This window comes from Rhincodon typus, chromosome 32 (genome assembly GCF_021869965.1).
Source record: "Rhincodon typus isolate 14 chromosome 32, sRhiTyp1.1, whole genome shotgun sequence".
NCBI classification, from domain to species: Eukaryota; Metazoa; Chordata; class Chondrichthyes; order Orectolobiformes; family Rhincodontidae; genus Rhincodon; species Rhincodon typus.
The window spans coordinates 5976071-5994870 of record NC_063363.1 but is presented as its reverse complement, the minus strand read 5'-3'; the positions used below and the strand labels follow the sequence as shown (position 1 = coordinate 5994870).

General features: G+C 44.4%; 1 protein-coding gene across 2 annotated transcripts in view; it reads left to right on the top strand.

The window, feature by feature from the left end:
* The first annotated feature begins 17897 nt into the window (after positions 1 to 17897).
* The window catches only part of LOC109938865 (T-cell immunoglobulin and mucin domain-containing protein 4-like), a 27473-nt gene continuing 26570 nt past the window's right edge, over positions 17898 to 18800 (top strand). For both annotated transcript variants that reach the window (XM_020537161.2, XM_048615316.1), the window contains exon 1: positions 17898 to 18169. In XM_020537161.2, the coding sequence (XP_020392750.1) occupies positions 18127 to 18169 (43 nt within the window). In that variant the 5' untranslated portion in view covers positions 17898 to 18126. The remainder of the gene's footprint in view (positions 18170 to 18800) is intronic.

Here is an 18800-nt window from a genome sequence, read left to right as displayed (position 1 = left end):
GGGCTCCCTGATTGGACCAGATTAACTGCCCCAATCACACAACTCATATTCTATGAAATCCATCTGGCTGACCTTGTTCTAATCGCTACAGAACCGAACACAGATAAAATAGTGTCCTAACAAAAGATTGTCATAATGAGGAAAGTCAGTGCTTGAAATGTGATCTGTTTTTACTGCTGCATTGGATGGCCAGGGAGGCAGTGCCACCTAGTGTTGCTTTTGAAAAATGACAAGCAACATCAATAATCAGGGAGAGTAGAAACTGCAGATGCTGGAGAATGTGAGATAACACAATGTGGAGCTGGATGAACACAGCAGGCCAAGCAGCATCAGAGGAGCAGGAATGCTGACGTTTTGGGTCTGGACCCTTCTTCGGAAATGGGGGAAGGGAAGGGAAGGGGATTCTGAAATAAATAGAGAGAGAGGGGGAGGCTATGTTTGTTGCAGTGTGACTTGCAGGGGCAGATTCACCACCCACGCGGTTACATTTAGTGACATTGCCCGTTATTTCAAGAACAGTGTGCGGCCAGAACTGTTACAAGCTGAGTTTCAGTGAAAAAGCACAGATCATGGTGTGGGATGATCAAGAAGATATGGATGAAATATATCCCAAGTTGTTGAGTGAGGCAAGGGAGGAAATAGCAGGGGCAATGGCAATTATTTCCAATTCCTCTCTGGCCATGGGAGAGGGTGCAAGAGAACTGGAGGACAGCCAATGTGGTACCATTATTCAAGAAAGGAGCAAGGGATAAACCAAGAAACTACAGGCCAGTCAGTCTAATCTCAGTGGTGGGGAAACCATTGGAAGCAATTCTGAGGGCAGAATTAATCTGCACTTGGAGAGGCAGGGAATATTCAGGAACAGTCAGCATGGCTTTGTTAAGTGGAGATCATGTCTGATCAACTTGATTGAACTTTTCAAAGAGGTGACTGGATGTTTAGATGAGGGCAATCATCTACTTGGACGTCAGTGAATCTTTTAATAGTGTCCCACACAGGACACTGATAGCAATGGTAAGACCCCTAAAGGTCCAAGGGAAATTGGCAAATTGGATCCAGAATTGGCTGCGTGGCAAGAAGCAGAGGGAGATAGCTAAGATGTGTATTTGTGATTGGAAGGCTCAGAGTTGGGTCCCCTTGTGGTTTCTGGTATATATCAATGATTAACACTTGATCAGTGAATTTGTGGATGATATAAGAATTGGTGAGTTGGTGATGGTGGGAATGCTAGCCTCAGTTTACAGGAGGGTCATATTAAATGGCAGAGCAGGCTCGAGGGACTTAATTGTCTACTCCTGCTCTTCATTATTACGTTCCATGTTCTTTACATAGGCTGGTCAGATGGGCTGTGAAATTACTCCATGAAGGCTGGTATCCTGTCACCAAGTCACTCCTTATTTACATTTGCATAATACAAGGCACAGGGTCAGCTCCTTGAGTGAACAGAACCTCAGGGATAAACAGCAGTGTCAATCTATCAGCCAGGGCTCCCTGATTGGACCAGGTTAACAGCCCCAATCAGGACACTCATGTTGTTTGAGTTGCAGCTGTCTGACATTTTTCCGATTACTACACCCCAGCCCCTCTAAATCCTGGTACGTTGGCCTGTTCTGTTTCGTGTAGCTTCTCCTGGGGCATTTTCCAGCTCCTCAGATTCTGCCCCAGATGCTGGCAGAGTGTACAAGACTGCAGCACTCCCCACATGCCTGGAGGGTCTCCACCAAAACTCATCTTCAAATGGTAATGGTGACAAGGCTGTGACATCTGCCGTGTCTGTCTCATCCTCAGAGGTTCCTTCGACGCTAGGCGGAGGGGGGTGATCCCACAGGTTCTGACAGCCTTGTTGGATGTTTAGAGGGACTGAATATATTTAGCTCCAGCGCTGTTTGCAAGTTTGCAGCTTTCATGTGGTCTATGTGCTTGTCCAGGACCGCCTCTCCAACCCGAACTTTGTATGTCATGGGATCTGACCTCACATCAACCATGCCTTTTACCCAGGTAGGGCTGAAATTCCCATTGACCGAAAATTCCAGGAGCTCGTGTATTGCAAAAGACGCTTGCAACTTTTTAACTGTCATTCCTGTGTTTGATGAATAAACTCTATGTACGTCCCACCACTTTGAATGGGCATCCACAATGACTAAAAACATTAAGTCCACGAAAGGACCGGCATAGTCGACATCTAACCAAGTCCAGGGTTTACCCAGCCATTCCCATGAATGTGGGGGAGCTGCTGGTGGTAATTTTTGTCCTTGTTGGCACTCTGGGCACTGCCCCACCATTGTTGCTATGTCGGCATCCAGTCCTAGCCACCAGACATAAGTTCTTGCCAGGATCCTCATTCTGGAAACCCCTAGATGGCCCTGGTGGAGTTCAGCCAGTATCTGGTGGTTACATTTGCTCGGGAAAATCACTCTTACTCCCCATAATAATAAAATGCCGTCCTCTACGGCGATCTGGTCTCACTGGGTCCAGAAAGGTTTCAGTTCTGGTCATGATGACCCTTTTGTTTCCCCGATCAACACCAGCTGTTTCAGTTTCACCAGGTCCGGATCTTTTTGCCCCCACAGTCTGATATTGTCAGTGGTCCCCGGAAGGGTGTCCAGAAAGTTTAAAACCAGAATGTAGTCTTCCAGCGGCGACACCACTGGTGATGTATCCACCAGTGGGAGGTGGCTCAAGGCCTCTGCATTTGCCCCTTGGCCTCCCAGACGGTGTTCGAACTTATAATTGTACGCACTCAGAATAAGAGCCCACCATTGAATTTGACGTGAAACTAAGGGCAACATGGTCTTGTCCTCTTTGAGTAGTCCTAGCAGGGGGTTGTGGTCCATTACTGTAACAAAATCACATCCATAAAAGTATTGGTGGAACTTTCTCACACTAAAGACGACCGCCAAACATTCCTTTTCTATCTGGGCATATCTTCACTCAGCATCAGCCAGAGTCCAGGATGCACTCATTACTGGGTGATCCTCTCCGTTGGGCCACCTGTGAGCCAACACTACCACGCACCCCCACCCCCCTCCCCATACCGTATGGGGAGACATCGCATGTCAGCACCACATCTCTCCTGGGATCGTAGTGTGCCAATACCTTTGACAGTGATGTGGAGGTGCAGGCGCTGGACTGAGGTTGACAAAGTCACGCGACACCAGGTTATACTAGTCACCTGATGAAGGAGCAGCGCTCTGAAAGCTTGTGATTTCAAATAAACCTGTTGGCCTACAGCCTGGTCTCGTGTGACTTCTGACCTTTAACAATGGCAGCTGCTTCTTCACTTCCCTAAAGGCTACATTTTGGCTATGAGACCATTTCCAAGGCTGATCCTTTCTCAATAGCAGGTGTAAGGATGCCAGGATGGAGGCCAGGTTTTGTATGAATTTTCCGTAATAATTCACTAACCCAAGGAAAGACCAAAGCTCCAGTACAGACAGGAGATCTGGGGCACCTTTGATTGCCCTCACTTAATCTTCCAATGCATGTAACCCAGTCTTGTTGACTCTGTAGTCCAAGTAGGTCCCTTGGTGTGCCTGGAACACACATTTTTTCCCTCCTATGGTATACCCCTGCCTTGGAGAAACATTTAAGCACTATGTCCAGGTTCTCTAAATGCTCTTTATTGGTCTTCCCAGTTATTAGCACATCATCTGATAAATGCTGACCTGGGGTAGACCTTGTAAAATGCTCTCCATCATCCGCTGAAAAATGGCACAGGCTGATGATACCCCAAATGGCAGTCTCATATATTGGTACAAACCCTTATGGGTATTAATTGTAGCATACTTCTGGGAATCCTCATCTAATTGCAATTGCATGTACGCATGGTTCATGTCCAGCTTCACAAAGGACAGACCCCCCGCCAGTTTTGCGTATAACTCCTTTATGCGAGGGATCGGGTATTTATCCAGCTGTGAAAAGCAGTTCACTGTTTGTTTAAAATCCCCACAAGGGCAAACTGACCTGTCAAGCTTCACAATTCCACAAACTGGACTGGTTTGATGATTTCTTCACTTTCCAGCCTCCTGATTTTTGTTTCTACTTTTGCCCGTAAAGCAAAATTGCACTGGGTGGGCCTTGCAGAATCATGGAATTGCTTCCTGGTCAACATGCAAAGTGGCCTTGACTCCTTTGATAGTCCGTAAACCTTTCTGAAAATCTTCCAGCTATTTAATTCGGACTTCACTCAGGTAGTCGGTTTCTAATTGAAAAATGTTGATCCAATCAAGTTAAATCTTTCTCAACCAATTTTGCCCCATCAGGCTCGGGCCTGAAACTTTCACTACAATCAGTGGTAACTGAACTAACTGCTTCTCATAAGAGACCAGAATCGAAGTTCTACCCTTAATTTGTAAAGGTTCCCTGGTATAGGTTCTCAGCCTGGCCAAGGTCTTATGCAAGTTGGTTAGGCAACAGTTAGAGTATTGTGTGCAGTACTGGAATCCACATTCTAGGAGGGATGGAGAGGGTGCAGAGGAGATTTACCAAGAGCTGGAGAGTTCTAGTTATGAGGAGAGATTGGACAGACGGAGGAGCATGAGATGGGACATGATTATGATGTATAAAATGATGGGGGGCTTAGACAGGGTAGATTGGAGGAAACTTCTCTCCTTTGTGGAAGGATCAATGACTGGGGGCAGAGATTTAAGTAAATGGGCAGGAGTTTTCAAGGGGAGGTGAGGAAAGATCTTTTCACCCAGGAGGGTGTTGGGAATTAGAACTCACTGCCTGTGAGGGTGGTAGAGAATATATTATTTAGGAAGTAATCAGATATGAACTTGCGATGTTAAGGTATACAAAGTCAAGTGCTGGAAAATGGGATAAGAATAGTCCAGGTGGTTGTTTTTGACCAGTGTAAACTCAACGGGCTGAAGGGCCTTTTTCTGTGCTGTCCATCACTGTGATTCTCTAACTCTATATTACATCTAATAGATACATGAAATACCTGCATCAAGCCACCACACTGCTGGGGGATAAGTACTGAGATATTTTCCATTGTCCGTTCATGGGATGCACGTTCGTTGTGTTTATCTCTAACTCTGTAATTTCACAGGGAAGTTAGGGTTTGCACTGATGTGGTCTGACCATTAGCCTAGCCTGCTGGGTTATCTGTTTAGTGACATTATCAATATTACTTTCCCTGTGTGATGTAAGCCCTCCTCGGGCAGAGCAGTGGCAGATGATACATCATTATAACAACATCGGTGAGTTACATTCACTGACCTTATACTGAAATGTTAAATATAGGAGCTGGAGTAGGCCTTCAGCCTCCAGGTCTGCTCCGGGATTCAATATGAACATGGCATGTTCTAGATTTCTCCCCATACTCTTCGATCCCTTTAGCCCTAAAAGTGATGTCTAACTTCTCTTGAAAATGTTTGATGTTTTGGCCTCAACTGCTCTCTGTGGCAGAGAATTCCACAGGCTCACCACTCTCTGGGTGAAGACATTTCTTCTTGTCTCACTCCTAAATGGTCTGACCCATTTCCTCAAACTGTGACCCCTAGTTCTGGACTGCCCACTTATGAGGAACATCCTCCCCGTGTTTACCCTGTCTAGTCCTGTTAGAATTTTATAAGTTTCTATGAGATCTTCGCTCATTCTTTTAAAGTGAATATAGTTCTAATTGATGCAGTGTCTCTTCATGAGTCAGTCCTGCCGTTCCAAGAATCAGTCTGCTCTCTCTCCATTCCCAGAACATCCTTCCTCAGATAAGGAGATCAAAACTGTACGTAATACTCCAAGCGTGGTCTCATCAAGGACCTACTCAAATTGCAGCAAGACGTCCCTGCTCCTGTACTCAAATCTCCTCGCTATGAAGGACAACGTACCATTTGCCTTCTTCACTGCCTGCAGCACCTGCATGCTTACCCTCAGCGACCGGTGCACAAGGACACCCAGGTCTCATTGCACCTCCCCCTTTCCCAATCCACCACATTTCGGGTCATAATCTGCCTTCACGTTCTTGCTGCCAAAGTGGATAACCTCACGTTTACCTACATTATACCTCATCTCCATGCATTTACCCACTCACTTAACTTGTCCTTATCCTCATTTTGATGTGGGCCTGGAGTCACATGTAGGCCAAGCGAGGTAGAGATGGCAGATTCCCCACCGCAACCCCCCCCCACCCCACAAAGGGCATTAATGAAGCAGATAAATTTTTATAACCGTCCACTAATTCTATGGTCACCATTACTAAATTTTTCTTCCCAGTTTATTTAAGTAGATAATTTTGAATTCTCTCAGCTACTACACTGCAATTTGAGCTTAGGCCTGGGCTGTAGTCAGCCAGGTCTCTGTCCAGGAACAGGACCAGATCCACAATTGGTGCCTATTGTGAGGTCGCAGGTTACATGTGAGGGAAGCTACTAAAGAAATAAGCTGAGTTTTGTTATGCATGTTCTTCACACCTCCTGCACTCTACACTAATTCAAATCACCAATATATTGCATTACATAAAAAGACCTCAAAAAAACAGTCAATGCAACTGAAGGTGTGACCAGACACAACTCATATTTGCCAGGGACCCATGTCAATTTACATCAAACCACAAACACATTGTGCAACCCTTCCATTGTAGCAATTGATTAATTTACTTTGAAAAGCTCAATGTCATTGTAAGATGCATTTAAGAATTGCAAATGTGAGCAGAAATGGGATCTCTTTCTTACAAAACAAACCTCACTCTCACTTAACAGCATACAGGCAGAAATATAAGCAGAAACTAATGGAACTACTCAGTAGACCCGTCAACAGCTGCAGGAAGAGGAACCAGATTTAACGGTCTCAATCTCACTGGGTTGGGGTTTCCAAGAATTAGGGAGGGGTTTTGACTTGATTGTGGATATCTGCTCGTTTAACCCAACCCCTGGCTGACAGCCAGCCCCGATTTTCTCAACCTTCTGTTAGTTATGGAGTTCACTGGCTGGGCTGCATTTATTGCCCATCCCTAATTGCCCCAGATAAGGTGACAGCAACCCACTGCAATTCGTGGGGTAACTGTCAGGAGGGGACCGCCCCAGAGGTGATTGGTTCTCACTGGGAGTTCGCGATTAGGAGAGATGGGGATGGGGCAGTTGGGAGGGCTGCTGGTTACAAACTGGCTAATTGAATTAGGGCTGAGCACAAGAAATGAAAGACTGGGGCACAGACGGGGAGTAGGTAGACATCAGCAATCATAGTAGGGCCTTGAGTAGCGTTGTAGAACAGAGGCACCAAGGGGTTTGGGTATATAATTCTTTGAAGTTTGCGTCACATAAACACAGGGTGGTTAATAAGGCATTTAACACACTTGCCTTCATTGCTCAGTCCTTTGTGTATACGAGTTGGGGCATCATGTCAAGGTTGTACAGGGCATTGGTGAAGTCTCTTCTGGAATACTGTATCCAGTTCTGGTTGCCCTGTTATAGAAGGGTTATTATTAAGCTGGAGATGGTTCAGAAGAGATTTAAAAGTGTGGAATTGTTGTAAGAAATGTGAGAATAAGTTCTGCTGTAAAGAGCTCGCAAAGAGAGGCCTGGTGTCGGTGGCATCTTGAACCATGGTTCAAGAACAGCTCCTTCCCTGCTGTTATTAGACTGCTAAACTGAACTCTCTAATTTCATATCTAATGTTAACCTTACTTTCGTGCACCTCACATGCAGCTGTAACTTTATATGCCTTGCTCTATCTAAACACCCTATGATCTGTATGTCCTTGTATGTTATGGTCTGTCTGTACTGCATGCAAAGCAAAACTTTTGACTGTACTCAGGTACATGCGACCACAATAAATCAAATCAAATTAAAAGAAATTTACCAGGATGTTGCTGGGTATGGAAGGACTGAGTTATAAGGAGAGGGCGGCTAGACTGGGGCTCTTTGCACTGGAGGGTAGGAGGTTGAGAAATTTATATAAGTTTATAAAATCATGAAGGCTATAGATAGGATTAATAGTAGTTGTTTTTCACTAGGCTGGGGGATTTCAAGACTGGGAGGGACATTTTTAAGGTGAGAGGAGAGAGATTTAAAAATGACCTTGGGGCAATTTTTTTACACAAAGGCTGGTTCACATGTGGAATGAACTTCCTGAGAAAGTGGTAGATGCAGGCACAGTTACAACATTTAAAAGACATTTGGATAAGTACATGAATAGGAAGGTTTTGGAGGGATGTGGGTCAGGTGCAGGCAGGTGGGACTAGTTTAGTTTGGGATTATGTTTGGCATGGACTGGTTGGACCGAAGGATCTGTTTCCATACTCTAGAACAGTATGAGAGTGAGGGGATACTGTATGGAAGTCTCTTTGTTGGGAAGTCTGATTGCAAAGCAAGGGAGAAGTCCCATTTTTGATCGGGCTCTGATCTATGGAGGATTGACAGATTAGTTTGAAGACCCAGCGGGATGTACTCCCGTTCCTGCTGGCCCACAAGCCATGCTTCAAAGAGATCTACCTTTTCCATAAAACAGTCCTGACTTTCCCCTACTACTACCCAATTTCCCAAGTCCTTGGAGAGTTAAAATGGAAGATGTACTCGGAAGTAAGCAGTCTTCTGGAAATACTTGAATGAGCTTCCTACTCCTGTGAGTGAATTGGTTTCCCATTTTCTTGTTCTCCCATGTCCACTGAAACTGCAAGTGACCAACTTTGATCTGGCTGAGATTTTTAAAACTTTCACATCACAATAATCCCAACCCTGCCATTTCTGAATTATTCCATGGCCTCTGCCCTTCCTATTTCTGAATCCTCTCCAGCCGGACTTCTCCCTGATCACTCCACCATTGATGGCTTCAACTGTCAAGGTCCTCAGTTCTGGAATTTCCTCCTGAAACCTCTTGAGTTCTCCTTCCTCCTGTAGTTTGCTCCATAAAACCCACCTCTTAGTGTGGTTTGTGTCAAATTCTGTTTTAGATAGAGGTACAAACAAAGACACTACTTAAATGCAAGCATAGTCCTAATTTTAACTCTGCGTACTTGAATGGGTTTTCACAAGGTGAAAATCAGGCCCAAATGATTGCTATTGCTTTTTGCGGATCAAACTTCCCTCCAGTTACAAATCTGTGACCTTTCATAGAACTTGACAATACTATGGATGACATTTGAGGTTTGCAAATATCTTGCATCTGTAATGTTTTCCAGATCTGAAATATAACTCTTGCTCATCTGTCTGACTGTCTGAGCAGTTCCAACTCTTCCTGTTTATGTTTCAAATAACGAGCATTCTACCCACCTGCTCACGAAGAGACTATTTGGGCACGTTGGGTATTACAATCATAGGCTCTTACAGTGCAGAATGAGGCCTGTTGGCCCATCATGTCTGTGGTGATGGGTCATTGAAAGAGCAATTAGAAAGTAAGAATGTTATTAGGGATATGGTGTAATGGTCATGCTGCTGGATTAGTAATTCTGGGTTCAAATCTCACTGTGGCAGATGATATTTAAATGCAGTGAATAAAAGTGGAATTGAAAGCTAATCTTAATACTATTGGCCATGATAACTATTGACTTCTGTTTTTTAAAAAAAGCTATACTTTGCCCATTCTCTCCCTTTCATACCCATCTCTTTGTCTCTCCCATCACCATAATCAGCCTTCTTTGTCTTTTGAACTAGGCCTCAACACCATCTGTCCCAACTTTATCCTCCTCTGCTTCTGTCAAAAGTAGAAAACAAATTCTAACACCTTTCAGTTCTGAAGAAGGGTCATGTGAGACTTGAAAGTGTTTCTCTCTCCACAGACACTGCCAGGCCTGCTGAGTTTCTCCATCACTCTCTATATATTATAGAAGCCCTACAGTATGGAAACAGGCCATTCTGGCCCAACAAATCCACACCACCCCTCTGAAGAGCATCCCACCCAGACCCATTCCCCTATCCCTGATTTCCCATGTCTAACCCACCTAAGCTAAACATCCCTGGGCACTATGGCAATTTAGCATGGCCAATCCACCCACCCTGCACATCTTTGGACTGTGGGAGGAAACCCACAGAGACACATGGACAATGTGTAAACTCCAAACAGACAGTCGCCCGAGGCTAGGATCGAACCTGGGTCCCTGGTGCTGTGAGGCAACAGTGCTAATTGCTAAGCCACTGTGCCGCCCATATCTTTCAGACATCCAGCAGCTCCAGTATTTAATGTTTATTATTGGGAAGGAAATCTGTTGTCCTTGATCTACCTGGCCTAGATGTGACTCCAGACTTACAATGATTCTTAACCCTCTCTGAAATGGCCCGAGAAAGCCATTCAGTTCAAATACATTAAAATGGATAATAAATACTGATCTTTCAAGGCATACCCTCGTCCCATGAAAGAATAAAGAAAAAAGAAGTGTGTTTTGTCCCACAAAAGTTGAATAAACTTAAATAAAATTTGAAACATCAACAACGTCAATGACTAAGGGGCATAATTTTAGGGTAAAAGGAAGAAGGTTTAAAGGGAACTGAAGGAAATATTTTTATACCAAGAGGGTGGTGGGGTGTCTGGAATGCATTGCCTGTGAACCTGGTAGAGATGGGAAATCTCACAACCTTTACAACGGAGCTGGATGTGCACTTGAAATGTCATAAATTTCAAGTCTTTAAGCCATGCGCTGGAAAGTGAGTCGGGTGTAGATGGGTTGACGCAGGTTTGATGTGTCGAAGGGACTGTTCTGTGCTTTATGGCACTCTCCCTTCTTTACCCTTTGTGGCAAGATACACTTTCAATGCGGTCTTCACAAAGTCACACACTGGGAGGTTGGAGAAAGCAGATTGCACCTAATGAGATAAGACCATTATAACCTTCAATTTAAAAATAACATTCGCGTCTTTAATAAGTCGAATTTCACTATGGAGAAGACAAAATAAATATCAAGAGACATTTTTGAAGAAAAAAAGAGGATGAGTATTGACCAGGGTGCAATGGAGAACTCTCCTCCCCACTTCCAGACTGTTGCTTATCATGCTTTATTCAAACCTGCAAGGGTTTTCAGAAAGAGATTGCTCTGTCTGTTTTGCACATGTTGTTGCTCCTTGCTGATTCTGTACTTCTAGTTTGGAACTTCACTTTTATAGTTCTACTTCCTTCTTTTCTGACCACTTGCCTTATGCCCCATGCATCTGTAAAACAGAATAAGTGTTTGCTGCAATGTGATATCTTTTAACACTATCAGGAACAGGAGCTTGCAGGATAAGCCTCAAAAAGCTAGCAAACAAAACAACACAATACTCTGTAAAAACCAAAGAACTGTGGATGCTGTAACTCAGAAACAAAAATATAGATTGCTGGAAAAGCTCAGCAGGTCAGGCAGGATCTGTGAATAGAAATCAGAGTTAACGTTTCAGGTCCGGTGATCCTTCCTCAGAGCAGAATACTCATCTCTAGTTAGGAGAAAGATTGGATCTAGAGGGAGAAGGCAAGAGAAATTCAGAGAGTGAACCAAGGTTTTGAATCAATACTTGTTACAATGACTTCTACCCAAGAGAGAAACATTATAATAAAACTTCCAAATACACCTTGAAAGTAGCTACTTCAAGATCGTAATGTCTCATAAGACCATAAGATGTAGGAGCAGATCTAGGTCATTCAGCCCATCGAGTCTGTTCCACCATTCAATGGCATAATGATGGATGTGAAAAGCTTCAACTCCACTTTCCTATCTTCACCCCATGATCCTTGATTCCTTTATCAATTAAAGATCTCTCCATCTCAGAATGACCCAGCAGTAGCCCTCTGTGGTAAAGAATTCCACAGTTTCCCTACCCTTTGAGAGGAGGAATTCTTCCTCATTTCTGTCTTAAATTCTGACTAAGATTATCTCCTCTGGTCTTACACTCTTTTAGAAGGGGCAACAATCTTTCCGCATGTACTCTGGCAAGTTCACTAAGAATCTCTATTTTTTGCTTTGGGATGGCACAGTGACTCAGTGGTTAGTGATGTTGACCCACAGTGCCATGGACACAGGTTCAATTCCAACCTCAGATGACTGTCTGTGTGGAACTTACATGTTCTCCCTGTGTCTGTGTGGGTCTCCTCCCACAGTCCAAAGATGTGCAGGCTAGGTGGATTGGCCATGCTAAATTGCCCATAGTGTCCAGGGATGTATAGGTTAGGCAGATTAGCATGGGAAACGCAGGGAGAGGGAAGTTGGGTGAGTCTGGGTGGGATATTCTTCGGAGAGTCAGTGTGAACTTGTTGGGCTGAATGGCCTGTTTCCACGCTGTAGGGAATCTATAAATCTTTTATGTTTCAACAAAGTCATTTCTCATTCTTCATGTTCCCACAAGTACAGGCCCAACCAACTCAACTTTTCCTCATTAAACAATTACTCAATACCTTTGATCAGCCTAGTGTACCTTCTCTGGATTGCTTCCAATACCAGCATATCTTTTATTAGATAAGGGGTACAGTATTCCAGGTATGGTCTACCAAGCTTTAAACCTTGCTGAAAAGAGACACAAAATTGAAACTTTTCAACTTGCACTAATTAAACTCAAATACAAGAAAGCCAATTTAAGAAAGGGAAGAACAATTTATACAGCTTGAGAATAGGGTGTCTTTTGCTTGGACTGTGGTTGGCATGGAGTTGGAGCATTAACTGTAAACTATTCTTTTCTCATATTGTACAAATTGTTGTCCCCTTTCCAAATTTGGTTTTCTTGCATTTCAGTCCTGATGAGCGCAAGACGAAAATCTTGGATTTTTTTTAGCAATATTTTAGTTCAATACTATCGAGCAGTTATTTGTGTCAAATCCTACATGAGCCGAATAAAGTTGAGTATTGGTCATAATCAAATTTTGGCTATCAGGTTTTATGAAAGGAAAACACAACATTGGAAGGGAAGAAATTGTAAAGTGTCAATATGTTCAAAAGGGATGAAGAATCAAAAGAACTAGTGAGGAGATGAATGGAATCTAGTGGGGGGGAAGCAGATTCAATAATAACTTTCAGAAGGTAAACATTGAAAGGAAAGATTTTCAGGACTATGGAAAAAATAGCAGGATGTGTGGAGCTAATTGGATTCCTCTTTCAAAGAACCAGTACTGGCACAATAGGCTGAATGGCCTCCATCTGATACTGTTTTAAGTTGGTGACAGTGTGGCGCATTTAACTTCATTGCAGTGAGGTATCTTTTGCATGTTGGTAAGAACAGGAGCTGGAGGGAAAGCCATCAAAAGCTGTGTGGCTGGCAGTGCATTCTAATTATCTGTTAACTGATTCATTCATCCTGTCTCAGAACTACACCACTGTCCCTGTTAATGTTATCTTCACACAATCCCAGCCTCCACCATTTCACATAGATTTCCGATAAATGGTGGAGACATTTAAATCAGCAAATTAAAACTTTGCAAACGTGTCACCCTCCCCTTTCTAAAACTCTATTCCCTCCTGATCTCACACAATATTGCTGAGTTACTTCTACCTTTCTAAAATGTCGTAAAATCTACTTTACAAATCTCATTGTTAACTGTGAGTTTGATAGATTGGTTTCAGAAACAGCATTTTGGGTGTCATAGAAGCAGAGAATCTTTTGGTACAGTAGAGGCCCTTTGGCCCATCAAGTCTGTGCTGACCAAAAGTCTTCTCTAAATCCACACTCGTTCCACTCTCCTGCACTTGGCCCATAACCTTGAATGTTATGACATTTCAGTGTCCCTCTAATAACTTTTTAAAGGTTGCAAGGTTTCCCAAATCAACCATTCCAGACCCCCAACACCCTCTAAATCCTCTGCACATGAGCTTAAAATTATGTCTCCTAGTTATTGACACTTCAACTAAAGAGAACAGTTGCTTTCTATCCATCCTGTCATTACCCCTCATAATGTCACCTCAATCAGGTTCCTTCACAGTCTTTCCGTTCCAAAGCTAACAATCCAAGCTTCTCATCACAGCTAAACTGCTCCATCACAGGCAACATCCTGGTGAATCTCCTCTGTGCCCCTTCCAATGCAATCATATGCTTCCTGTGGCATGGTGACCAGAACTGCACACATTACTCCAGCTGTGACCTAGCCAAAGATTTGTACAGCTCCAACATGACCACCTTAAGTCAGAGTGATTTGAGACATGACCCATAGTGTGACATGAGAGAACCAGTTGACTTTGAGCCAATGGTTCCCAAAACTCTCCAACAGCTCTCCTCATTTCTGCATGAGTCTGTTATAGACTGATTGCTAGTGATTGATTGATCCAAATAGTCAACGGGCACAATCTTCTGTTCTTGCTGGAGTGAGCCTGGAGGCAGGAAAGACATTATTTCACATATGTGACCCCCATTCCCTCCTTTCCCCCACCTTTCCACCTCTACTGGAATTACAGGAGGAAGCCCAGGGTCAACATGTTGTCTCAATGCCAAATGAGGCCTTAATTGGCCAATTAACAGCCACTTAAAAGCCTCAGCACACCTACCACTAGGATTGGCCCAGGCTATGGGAGCAGCCAGAGCAGAGTGGTCAGATTGTCACCTCAGGGCCTGTTTGAGGGACTGGGCACTGGGTAAGGAAACAAAAACAGAAACTCAGCAGGTCTGGCTGCGTCTGTGGCGAGAGAAACAGAGTCAATGCGTTGGGTCCAGTGACCCTTCTTCAGAACTGCATTCTGGGAACTTGACGAATGAATGATTTATTTATTGTCACTTGCATTTTCCAGTGAATAATACAGTAAAATACAGTGAAAAACCAAAGTCCACTGCCATTTTGAATCGTTTAAGAATAAAAAGGTTAAAAGATATAACTGAAAGAGAGTCCTGAACTCTGAGCTGGCCCACCAATGACACCTGTGCCCCCACCCCTCTTCCATCAGCTCGCTGTTGCCTGCGCCGGACCCAACAATGCAGGAGTCGCCACTCTTTTGGTGCCATTCCTTCGCCACAGGGCCCACCTCGCCGATGCTGCCTCCAATGCCACTGTTGGATTCTGTGCTGAACCCACACTTGTCCCACAATCAGGAGTCCCTGCTTCAATGATGCCAGGATTCCCTGCACTGGGCCTACTTCAACCTGGCTCCCTGTCAGACCATCTCGCCAAGAGTCTCTCCACAGATGCTGCCAGACCTGCTGAGTTTCTCCAGCAATTTGTGTTTTGGTTTCTCATTTCCAGAATCTGCAGTGCTTTTTTTTTGTCTATTGAGCAAGGAAAGCCCACTGAGTGCTTCATTCCACCCCGTACCGTGATCTTGCTGCAAATTTCCATGCCCAAACTCATCTCTCTTTCTCTCCCTCTTGCCACCCCCTGAAATCTCACCTCCACCCATCCATGCTGATTTCTGTCTCGAGTTTCTCCACTGTCCTGAGAGTCTGAAACCTATCCTTCCAGCTGTGGCCACTGCCTCCCCTCCGACCCTGCTACCACAAGAGCTATTGTCCTCTAATTAGCCAGTGGGCCTTGATGATGAAGCTTTCGCTCTGGTTACAGATCTGGATTTAAGTGGAGGAAACATCTTTTATGCAGCAAGTTGCTGTGATTTGGAATACACTCTCAGAAAAGGGACTGGAAAGGGTATTATATTGCACAAAGGTGTTAGGCTCTGAAAGGGTTAAATCTGAGGAATGAATTAACTGCTGCCCGATACGATGATGTCATATCGACTTTTTAAAAATTCCCTTGTGGAATGTGAGCATCACTGTTTGCCCCAGCATTTCTTGCCCATCCCTAGTTGCCCTTGAGAAGGTGGTGGTGAGCTGCCTTCTTGAACCGCTGCAGTCCACCTGCTGTGTGTTGACCCGCAATGCCATTAAGGAGGAAATTGCAGGATTTTGACCCAGGGACACTAAAGGAACGGCGATATATTTCCAAGTAGGATTGAGTGTCTTGGAGGGGAGTATGAAGGTGGTGGTGTTCCCGTATGTCTGCTGCCCTTGTCCTTCCAGGTGGAAGTGGTCATGGGTTTGGAAAATGCTACCTCAGGAGCCTTGGTAAATTTCTGCAGCGCATCTTGTAGATAATACACATTGCTGTTACTGAGCGTTGGTGGTGGAGGGAGTGGATATGGTACCAATCAAGCGGGCTGCTTTGTCCTGGATGGTGTCAAGCTTCTTGAGTGTTGTTGGAGCTGCCCCCATCCAGGCAAGTGGGGAGTATTGCATCGCACTCCTGACTTGTGCCTTATATATGGTGAACAGGCTTTAGGGAGTCAGGAGGTGCTTGTTGCAGTATTCTGAGCCTCTGACCTGCTCTTGCAGTCACTGCATTTATATTCATAGAATCATAGAATTCCTACACTGTGGAAGAAAGCCATTCAGCCCATCAAGTCCATACCAACGCTCCGAAGGACATCTCACTCAGACCCAACCCGACACTATCCCTGTAACCCTGCATTTCCCATGGCTAATCCAACTAGCTTGCACTTCCCTGAACACTATGGGACAATTTAGCATGGCCAATCCACATAACCTGCACATCTTTGGACTGTGGGAGGAAATTGGAGCACCCGGAAGAAACTCAAGCAGACACAGGAAGAATGTGCAAACTCCACACAGACGGTTGTCCAAGGCTGGAATTGAACCTGGGTTCTGGCACTGTGAGGCAGCAGTGCTAACCACTGAGCTACCATGCAGCCCCTAATCACTCGCCAGTCCAGTTTCTGGTCAGTGATAACCCTCAGGACATTGGCAGTGGGGAACTCAGTGATGGTCAGATTGTGTCTTATTGGAGATGGTTATTGCCTAATGGGAGAATAGATCCGGACAGTGAAAGAGATAAATGTACCATTGAAGTCTCCTTCATAGTCTTTGAAGCAGTGTCTGATGTACAAATGTAACTCGTACTTGATTGCTATCATGCATTAAACTATGTTTTGCTTGAGACAAAAGTCTCTTCTAGTTAGTCCACTGCATCCATTGCTCCTGATGTGGTCTCCTCTACGTCAGAGAGACCCAGTGCAGACTCCATGACTGCTTCATGGAGCATCTGCACTCTATATGCTCCAATCAACACCACCTTCCTGTTGCCAGCGATTTCAACACCCCTTCTCGCTCCCTTGGTGACATTCTGAGCCTCCCCCAATGTCACAATGAGGCCACATGAAAATTTGAGGAACAACACTTTATATTCCACCTCGGGAGCTTACAACCCAATGGCCTCAACATAGAATTCACAGCTTCAAAACCTTCCCACCCCCGGCCTCATCCCAAGTCCAGCCCTCCCTCTCATCCCCACCTCCTTGACCTGACATATCCACCCTACCCTTCCCATGGACCAGTCTCCACAACACCCTACCTGCATCCACCTATCACCACCCCACCTACCTTCTCCTCAGCCCCAACCCCCCCCCCCATTTACTTCTGTGCTCCCATCTCCCTCCCCAGTCCTGAAGAAGGGTCCTGACCCAAAACGTCAGCTTTCCTGCTCCTCTGATGCTGCCTGGCCGGCTGTGTTCATCCAGCTCCACACTGTGTTATATCTGACTCAGCATCGGCAGTTCTTATTACCTCTCTTCTAGTTAGCTAGTGGTTTTCCTTCTTCACACTAGATCCTGTAAATACCAACCTAAAAGGTAAAGATAAAATCCTCATCGCCTAACCAAGCCATCGGGCTCCTCTTTCATTGGACAGAGAGACAAAGAGAGAAAAATGACTGGTGGTGGTTTAACCTAATGTTCACCATGCCCTAGGTGCGGGAGAGAGTCCTTCATGATAACCTCAGCCAGTCCAGGAATTGAACCAATACTGTTGACATCACTGGGCATAACTATTCCACCAACTGAGCTGGGGCTACATAGTAAAGACGCATCACACAACAGAGAAACACTTTGAAGGGAAAAAGATGTTCAGGTTGTAGGGAGAAAACAGAGAAGTGAGATTGATTAAATAGTTTCATTGAAGAGTAGTTGAAGTTTTACCATTCCGTAATTGTACAATCTAATCACAGGAACTGACGTAGCAGTTTCTGATTCAAGCCTTTGAGCAGTGAGAATCGTACAACTGGTGGGATGTGGTTACTCGTGAAAAGTCATCTCTGAGTGAACAGCGATGAGTTACTACCTACCTCTGGTTATCAAAGTGTTAGCTGTCACATCCCAATGTATCACTTGAAATTTTTGACACAAGTTTGCAATTACCAAACATTAACTCAAAAAACGTGCAAATGTTTCCAGTGTTATTTCTAATCAAACTAGTCACATACATTCGTAAAGTCAGATTCTTATCTGAGTGAGTTGAACTGGGCGTGATGTACTTTTGGATAGTCAACTTCTTCTCATGTCTAATAGCAGGTAAGTTTATTTTAATCAACTTCTTTCTCAATTGATTTATTCTTTTTAAATTTTATTTTCTCTATTTTCTATATTAAACGTGAGTTGTATTAGAAAGTGGGTTTCAATAATGTTCACTTCGTTCAATAACTTTCTTAAAATATGATATGGAGATGACAGTGTTGGACTAGGGTGGGCAAGGTCAGAAGCCACAAAACACGCGCTCCGAAAGCTTGTGATTTCATATAAACCTTTGGACTATAACCTGGTGTCGTGTGACTTCTGACTTTTTCATAAAATAGGATTACATGAAGGAATCACAATGCAGTAAGCAACAGTGAGTTTTCAGACATAGTAGGAACTGCAGATGCTGGAGAATCTGAGATAACAAGGTATAGAGCTGGATGAACACAGCAGGCCAAGCAGCATCAGAGGAGCAGAAAAGCTGACGTTTTGGGCCTAGACCCTTCTTCAGAATAGGGGGAGGGGAAGGGGGTTCTGAAATAAATAGGGAGAGAGGGGGAGGCGGATAGAAGATGGATAGAGGAGAAGATAGGTGGAGAGGAGACAGACCGGTCAAAGAGGCGGGGATGGAGCCAGTAAAGGTGAGTGTAGGTGGGGAGGTAGGGAGGAGATAGGTCAGTCCAGGGGG